The sequence below is a fragment of the Myotis davidii genome, unplaced genomic scaffold (genome assembly GCF_000327345.1).
Source record: "Myotis davidii unplaced genomic scaffold, ASM32734v1 scaffold221, whole genome shotgun sequence".
NCBI lineage: Eukaryota > Metazoa > Chordata > Mammalia > Chiroptera > Vespertilionidae > Myotis > Myotis davidii.
In genome coordinates, this window is record NW_006293349.1 from 6,518,008 (window position 1) to 6,527,263 (window position 9,256).

Below are 9,256 nucleotides of genomic sequence, written 5' to 3' on the forward strand. Positions count from 1 at the left end.
ACCCCTGGAGGGAGCGCAGCGTCCCGGGGATGCTCTGCGGGGAGATGGGGTGTCGGTAGGACAGGCTCCCACCCGGGGGTTCGCTCTTAATGAAAAGACGCTTCTCGTGGAGGGCACGGAAAGCCATGGGAAGATCTACACCAATTGATTTCTCTTTTAAAAATTAAAATCTTCTCCTGTTTTGTGTCTCCAGCTGTACTGAGGTGTGAAAATGGACTTACCAGCAGTCTTTGTCTGATTACTATTCCGGGCAAACCTTATGCACCGGCACAGCTCAGGCAAATGTACCTTTATTTTCTAGAACTTTGGCTCTAAAACTTTTTTTCCCTTAAGTAGCGGGATATTTTATCAAAGAGGATCTTATCCTAAAACTCAACATCAATAAGAGGGAGGCCCGGGGGTGAGGGAGGAGGAGGAAGCTCCCGCCCCGCCCGGCGGCCTGGACTGGGCAGCGCCGTCTGGGGAGAGGCCGGTCTAACGGTAACTCCTTAACGGGGGAGTCTTCGCCGCCTACATTGTAAAGCGGTGGCAGCAATGGCCCTTTCGCTTGGAGGCTAAATATAAAAAGTTTAAAATGTGCCATCTGTTTCTCTTTCTGGAATAGATTTAAAACTTCTCACCTCTTCCCGATGATGAATGTCAGAAGGCATTGTAAACAATCGCTATCTGTTTTTAAAGTATTTCATTCCAGAAACTAGGCTATAGCGAGTGTAAAGGACACGGAAGCCACAGGCAGAAGACTTGGGGACCCATTCGGCACTGCCCTTGATGAGGGGTGCAAGCTGGCTAAGCCACGTGACTAACACTCTCTGGCTCCTCACCTACCTTGTTAATAAAACCAAGTGGATTTGCCTAATTACCTAATTTAACTTGAATATTCAAATAATTTCCTTGACACAGGTAAAAAGAACAACTTAATGATAACTGGATTTCAATTTTTTTTTAAAATGGCCACAACTCCAAGTAAGAAATGCATTTTACATCTTAATCGAGTCTACACATATGCATCTAAAACTTTTAAAACTTCAGAAAAGAATGCTCACCTTTACTCCATGCCAGGCAGCCTAATCTGTTCTATTAGTTTCTATTGCATTTCACTTGAAAATGCTGGTCAAGACCCACTAAGTTGGTTTTCTCTCTCACAGTGTGACCTACGCTTTCAAAAACACAGACTGATTGGCTCCACGGCATATTTCTGTCTAAAATCATGGCAGTATTGTCACCAATATTTATGGCTGAGATCACAGAAATCTCCAGAACGCCAAGCATGTGGTAGATGCTCAGTTATCATTAATTTGTTCTTTTTACCTGTGTCAAGGAAATTATTTGAATACTCAAGCTAAATTAGGTAATTTTAATCACACAAAGTATTTATGGTGCCAATTCCTTCAAGAAATCTGAGTCCTCTGAATTCTCATAGTTCATCATCTGTGTCCTTCTGATTATACTAGGATAATTAACTATTATACTAATAGAATTAAAAGATGGTACACATAAACCGCATAGTAAGTCTCCAACCGCAGAAGCAACATAAGTTGAGCTTATCTGCGTTAAGTACGCAAAGTAGTCGCTCTGTCTCCCTGGCCAAAGTACAGATGGGGAACGGAGTCACTGAATGAGGCATTGAGTGATGGGGCATCTACTCTATTTCCAGAGCCTGCCCATCACAGCACAGTAGTTCTGGTAAGGTTAGCCATGTCCTTCCACTTTCTATTTGTATTACAGCTAGCTACATATAGTTCCCGGTCCTGTCTGTTCAAAAAAGCAAGGCATTTGATAGTAGAGATCATATTCCCCCTTTTTGTAACTCCTATCATTACACTATGCTCTAAGAACACCGGTTGGATGGAGGAAATTCTGAGTGTGTGTGTGTGGGTGTGAGCGGGTGTGTGTGTGTGTGTATCACACAGATTTCATTAGTAGACTTGGTTCATTTCATGCCTACCCTAATAGAACCTACAATTGTAATTCATATTTTAAAGACTAACTCATTATTAATATACAAAAATAAAATGCCTGAGAGACCACCTGGTATATTTGTGATTATTTTTCCACACAGTACTCGCTCTCACAGAACCTGGGGTTTGCTAAACTTGTCCTGAGGCTAAATATGTTGTAGTTTCATCATGTTTCCATTTATTTGATCAAGTAAAGAGTCACATCTGATGAGTAACATGAATTTAAAATGTGACTAATAACCCCAATTTACTCCAATCATAACTATTCTGTTCTTTGTTTTGACAAGTGTGACATGTGCATAGAGCTTTATTGAAAAATCCTGGCCATGTTTCTAATCTCTCCCTTGTTAATGGCAGATAACAGTCGGCCACGTAAAATGTGTACTTACTCCTCTGCCATTTTTATAGGGTAAGTTGAAAGGAGAATAAATAGATAACTGGACTAACACTGTGTTAAAATACTTTTGACATATCAAGTGGCCCTTTTAATTGTAGATGTGGAGTCATAATAAGAACTAAAGAACAACAAAGAACAGACAAAAATTAAAACTTTAGCTCTATTAGAGGATGCATCATAAATTCACTTTGAGACACAGAAAATATCCTAACCTTCTGGAACTAGAATCTCTGAAGTTCTCACTTGATTGTCAATAAATAATGAAAGACATTAATAAAGTCATAATTTAAGATTAATCCAACACACTTATTTTTTTAAAAAGGAACAACCTACACCATTTGGGGTTAATGAGCCCTCCCCAGGCATTTCCGTAAGGTATGCCTGTTGGCTGCCTACGTACCAGGGGTCCCAAACTGGATGCAGTTCTCCAGCGTCCTGACATAGTCAGGGTCACTGAATTTAATCAGCTGCAGACTGTTGGTCTTTTCCATGTTCTTGATCCATTTATTAGCCTGACCTTGAGGGTCTATCATCAGAGGCCACCTTCTCGCGTTCCTGAAAGAGACAAGAAAGACGGTGCTGGTCAAGCTATGACTCGTCTCCATGGTGTTTAATGTCACACGCATCACTTACAGCTTATGCTGTCTAGGGATGCTTTACCCTTTACCTTCCTGTAAGGAGCTACGCTCTGCAGGCAGACATTTACACTGAGCAGGCACCTACAATGGCAACTCTAAAAGCCAGCTGGCCAACGTAACGCTGGTGCTTTTGCTTCTCTTGGAGAATTACAGTTTTCTATATGTACGTTGCATTTTGAAAACATTTGCTGCTTTTGCTAATTAAGTCACAATGACAACTATTCACAGTGATGGAAGTCAGCGAGTGGCCAGGCCCGGCCATTAATGACTCATGTGATCTTGGGCAAATCGCTTTGCCCCTGAGCCACTCTCAGCTGTCATTTGTACAACAGAGAAAGAATTGAGACGTCATATTTCTCTTTAAACTCTAGATCATTAAACAGAAAATGGTCTAAGAAAGGTGAAAAGTGTAATTTTATGTCACCTAACCTTCATAATAGCCATGGACCTGTAAGTGTTAACTCAGTATTTGTTTCAGAAACGTGTATAGTCAATGTCACTTACATACCTAGTGATTTACCTAGTGATCGTCAGCTTCTTATGGACAGAGACCTATTCTCGGAAAGTCAGGGTCTTGCGCCCTGGGAGTGCTCACATTTACCGCTTTATTCTCACTCCCATCCTCCCTTTTATGATAGGAACAAGAACAGTGAACCAGGAGACATGTGGTTTATTTCCCAGGATCCTGTGGGGTCACCAAGGCTAACCAGTCCCTGCCATCACCAGGTAGTACCAACCAAATCACCTGCTGCCTTGTGTAAAATGTGATTGGCATTTTTTCTTTCTCTTAGAAGTTGCAGTAAACACAGCCATCACAGTGGCCACTTTCCTCAGGAAAGTCTTTGAAAGTGAACACAGAAAGTTCACACAGAACATCAGAAGACCAGGGGGAGAAAATAAAAGGAAACTGGGGCAAATAGAGACATACAGTGGGGATGGGAACAAGATGATAGCTCCTATTGAGTTTCCTCATGCCACGAGTTTAGGATTTCATTGGATGACTAATCCCCGCCCCCCCCACCCCCAGATGGACATGATCATATTCCTCAGCATGGAGGTCACAGCCTGACACAGAACATGTCACTTACATGGTAACGAAGATGGTCCCATCCTCTAGTGTCAGCATCATGTGACGCACTGGTCCCCTTGGGCTGCCATAGCAAGGTACCACAGTGTGTCTCCAATCGCGTGAGGTTATGTCTCACGGTCCTGGAGGCTGCAAGTCCAAGGTCAAGGTGCCACAAGTGTGGTTACTGCAGAGCCCCCCTCTGGCTTGCAGACAGCACAGCCCTCTGTGCATGCACCCTGCTGTCTCTCCCTCTTCTCAGAACGACACCAGTCCTGCTGGGGTAGGGCTTCTGCCCTTCTGACCTCATTTAACCTGATTAAGTCCTTAAAGGCCATCTCTCCAAAGACAGTCACATTGAGGGCTAGGGCTCCGACATATACATTGTTGGGAATGGGGGGGGGGGCGGGGGGGGCGCGGATACGGAGGAGGAACAACTCAGTCCGTTCTATTTAAGAAGAAATGAGACCCAAAGAGGAGCTTTGCATCTTAGACTCATTCAACTAATAAAAGAGAATCGTATCCAAGACAAGTTACAGGGTGTGAGAAGGGAAATGAGAAAGGAACACAACTTATGAATATGTGAAAGTTTCATTCTGTCGCATTTTAGAAACATGTTTAAGTTTGGAGGGTTTGTGTGAATGTTAGACCGCATTTATGCTCCCCAAAGAAGTGGAATGACTCACTTTTCTTTCTGTTGCTTCGAATTTTCTAGCCACAACACCCATGTTCATGCTGGGGTTTTGTTTTTTTTTTGTCCAAAATGTACTTCCTCCCCATCCTTCTGTGTTTAACTCCCACTCATGTTTCAAGATCACTTCAAATGCCATGCAGTCCACAAAGCCCGTCTTGCTTGCCTTTCTCTCTAAGCTTCAGCAATTCACCCATGTTACATTTACGGTGCTTACACATAGTGATAATATTTCATTATGGTAATTCCATGATTTCCTAACTATATCACCCCACTAAATCGTATATTCCTAGATCAAATCAAGTTTGAATATGATTATCTTGTGACATGGAAACAGCAAAAAACATCTGACAAACACCATACCAGTTAACTCGTCCTAAAAATTGACATTTTCTAAGAGACTCCTGGTCCATGGGACAGCAGCTCAAGAGCAGAGGAAAGGACTTCCGGTGCTGACCACGCCGGGCTGAGCACATTGTCACCAGCCTCTCCCACCGGTTAACTCGGGGGGGGTGGGGGGGGGAAGGAATGCAAAAAGCAGATTCTAAAAAAGTAAATAACAAGTGAATGGGAAGGAAGTTAAACCCTGAGGAACGGCCTATAGGAGGGGACAGTTTCTCACTGGGTGTTTTCTTGTTTTCGGCTTTGAACAGCCCAGCAGGGAAATGGCAGCAGGTCCGGGTAGCAAACCCCAGAAAACTTCAGACGTCATCCAGGGCCCAGCTCTAAGGATTCGTGTGTCTCAAGTCCCTAGCAGTAACTGCTTCTCTAACTTCCCTTAGGTGTTCTCATCAGATTTTGTTTTGTTTTATATTATACTAGAGGCCCAGTGCATGAAAATTTGTGCACTGGAGGGGTTCCCTCAGACCGGCCTGCCCCCTCTCACACTCTGGGACCCCTCAGGGGATGTCCTACTGATGGCTGCAGTCTGGACCCCCTCTGCGGGAGGCCACCGGCCAATCAGGGGAAGGCACTGCCCCCATCACCCTCTCCTGCTGCTGCTGCCTCTGGCCTCCCTCTGCAGGAGGTGACCGGGCCAATCAGGGGAAGGCGATGCCCCCATCACACCGCAGTAGCTGCCATCCATGGCTTGCCTGAGCCTCAGGCAGCTGCTGCAGCTTTGTCCGGACGTTGGAACGATGTCTGCCCTAATTAGCATGTTATCCTTTTATTAGTATAGATTCAAATTGCACATAGCTCAGATCCCTGCAGACCAATTCCATAAATAAATGCTAAGAAAGCTATAAGTCAAGATCAGTGGTTGAGCAGTAAAGAACTGTGTTTACCAGAGTTTTAATTTGTGTGATAATTTTCATAAATGCTACAGACCAAAAACTTAAGAATAACTAGTCTTCACATGTTAGTGGTTAACTCTATTTTTAAAGTTCACACGCCTCAACCATTTTTAAGTGCTTTCATCTCAATTACTTTTTCAGTAGTAAACTAACTACTAGTCAAAACAGTCATGTAACACAGAACTGCGCATGTTTTACTGATGGTTGACCTGCTCTACTCTTCACATGCGAACACCCGCCCCCACCACCACCTCAACCCAAGAAGGCTGGCAATAAAAGGCCCATGGACATGTGAACTTGGAAAGCACAATTTTTGATTGTCCTCACAATGAGGGCCCGGAAGGCCCTCATTTCCGGGAGGTAGGATCTGGGGTAAAAGCGAGGCGGGGTGAGCCTCCAGTATTCTCCAAGCCCAGTCTGCCTGGGATTTATCTACTAACAGGAGATTCCAGGAATAGCAGCCATTGTCGTAAAAGCTCCATTCAGCCATAACCCGGAAGTGTATCCATATCACTGAGAATAGCCCACACCCAGCAGGGACCACTACAGAATTTGGAACATGCAAAAGCATCGCCACCAACAACCCACTGCACCTTTCATTAACCTGCAATAACAAAACCCTGGGAGTAAAAATTCTAGACTTTATTGACTTATGGTAGGGTTTGTTTGTTCGTTTTTAATATATATATATATATATATTTCAGAGAAGAAGGGAGAGGGATAAAGAGATACAAACATCAATGATGAGAAAGAATCATGGATTGGCTGCCTCCTGCACACCCCCTACTGGGCATCTAGCCTGCAACCCGGGCCTGTGCCCTTGACTGGAATCAAACCCCAGACCCTTCAGTCCACAGGTCGATGGTCTATCCCCTGAGCCAAATCGGCTAGGGCTGTTTGTTTGTTTTTAATGGTAGGATTTTGCTCTATTTGCTGAAGATTCATTTAAAATTAAGCAAGTAAAAAAAATTAAATTAAGCAAGTAATCTGGGGTTTTTTTGTTTGTCTATCATGGTCTCTAATACTCAACTATTCCAATATTAATAGGAAAAGGAGGTGATTATTCATATATAATTTAGCTAATTAAGCAAAAAGTTTTCTTCAACACTCTCAAAGTACGCTAGCTATGACTTGTCACAAAGCTAGACAGACAAATAAATCTCCTGGTTCGTGGAGGCCACCTGCGAGAAAAATGTCTTTCTTACATGGTGATGATTCCGTTGTCAATGGAAAACGAATCTGAAGGTAGCCCAGCGATATTCCAGGTGCGGATGGTCACGGCTTCTCCCAGGGTGCCCATCAGGGAGTAGTCTTCGGAACAGGGGATGCCCCTGCCCTTGCACAGGTCTGTCCACTCCTTCACTTGGTTCTTTAAGACACACACAAGGAGAGGAAACATAAAAGGTCAGAGGTTGCTGAATGCAGACTCTGTGAGACCCCTGCTTACACTTCATTCATTGAGTCAGCAAACCATTGTTGAAGTTCTACCTAAAAAATGATTTGTGTTTACCAGATTGTTTTTCAAACAAAATGATAACTTAACTTAAAATGATAACTCTATGCATTCAAATGAAAATTAATTATATCCAATGTTAAGGTAAAGCTTAGACAGATCACTTAATCACAAGGCCAGAATTTTGTATATGGAAAAATAATCGCCAAGTGTCATTCTTCTACAGCTTCTCCTGACAAAGCAGTTGGAGGCCACCATGTGTTTTTTTTATACATTTTCTGTAAATTGCAAATGGCCAGCAAACTTAGTACAGTTTATTGTATAAAAGTGAATCCAGCTTGAACTGGTAGGGGACCTGGAAAACGTGCCTTGCTGGCTCTCACGTGCCCTGGACAGGAACCATGGCGGGGCGTTTAGACACCAACAAGGATCAGGACATAGACTGGAGCTTGGGATTCCCCACCCTGGATGCTCAGGAGCCAAACAGGGACTTCGAACCCAGGTTCACACGCAAAAAAGCCAGAAATCAAGGACCCATGTGAAGTTACAGATCAAAGAATTCAGAAATAGTGTAAGACACAGGCAGGGAGAAAATAGGTCGGGAGGAGGCATGGAGAAGGTGGGTATATCTGTCTGTTGGTGTCAGTCCCGGAGGGTGGGGGGAAGGGATGAAACGCTGGTGTGAAGCGATGCCTGCCGGCTGAGAGGGCATGGGGGCTCTGCCACCTCCTGCGGGTTCCGGCTGAGGAGGCCTGACCGACATTCCCTTAGGTTTGGGGGGAGCTGAGAACTTTCCTGACTGATCAGCCAGTTGTTTTGCAGAATGGCCCCTAGCTGGGTCTGTGCGATGTTCCCTGGAGATCCAGTTGGTGCCGGGCCCCTGAGGCAGGAATATGACAGGAGACGTGTGCCCGTTGCATTCCACCAGTGGCACACGAGCTCACAGCGTTCCCTTATTGAGGCTGAATTTTCACTTGATTAGGGTGTTGCCTGCCAGGCTCCTCTCTCATAATTCCATGATCTTCATTGGAATCCTGATTAAAAGCTCTGAGTTCCCTGTTGTGTCCCACCAACTGCCAGTCATTCATTAAGGCCTGAGCCGGAGGAAATGAACTCCCAGGCTCTGGGCCAGTGGGTCTAAGCCAGGGAGGGGTGCCCCGCCGAGGCCCCCCTCCGAGGCCCCCCTCCGAGGCAGGGTTTGAACATGGAAGCACAGGCGGCAGGGGGCTGGGCAGGACACTGAAGTCGCCGCTGTAACATGTTTAGAACTGAGCGGGTGCTCCTTCGGCAGCGCATGCACTGACATTCCCACTGCACAGGAGGCTCTCAGTGGGTGTGAACTGCCCACCGCCCTGGCCCGGGAAAAGGAGAGAGGAGATTCCGGAGCAGGACTCCACGGTGGCCTCACAGGAGGGACCGCGGCCTGAGAGACGCGCTAGGAAAAGGCAAGGCCCGGTTATGTTTAGAACTGAGCGGGTGCTCCTTCGGCAGTGCATGCACTGACATTCCCACTGCACAGGAGGCTCTCAGTGGGTGTGAACTGCCCACCGCCCTGGCCCGGGAAAAGGAGAGAGGAGATTCCGGAGCAGGACTCCACGGTGGCCTCACAGGAGGGACCGCGGCCTGAGAGACGCGCTAGGAAAAGGCAAGGCCCGGGGTGCTGCAGTGAAGCCAGGGAGGGCTGGGACTGCCTGTGAGCTTCATGCCGCACCATGGGACCATGGGACAGACGACGGGGGCTCCTGGGTGGGGGGGCTC

At 45.7% G+C, this 9,256-nt stretch overlaps 1 protein-coding gene across 1 annotated transcript in view; it reads right to left on the reverse strand.

The window, feature by feature from the left end:
* Nucleotides 1-9,256, reverse strand: part of DNAH7 (dynein, axonemal, heavy chain 7) — a 150,787-nt gene that overhangs the window by 42,879 nt on the left and 98,652 nt on the right. The window contains exons 45-46 of the mRNA XM_015566120.1: nucleotides 7,251-7,414; nucleotides 2,756-2,910 (exon numbers count right to left, since the gene is read on the reverse strand). Of these exons, the coding sequence (XP_015421606.1) occupies nucleotides 2,756-2,910; nucleotides 7,251-7,414 (319 nt within the window). The remainder of the gene's footprint in view (nucleotides 1-2,755; nucleotides 2,911-7,250; nucleotides 7,415-9,256) is intronic.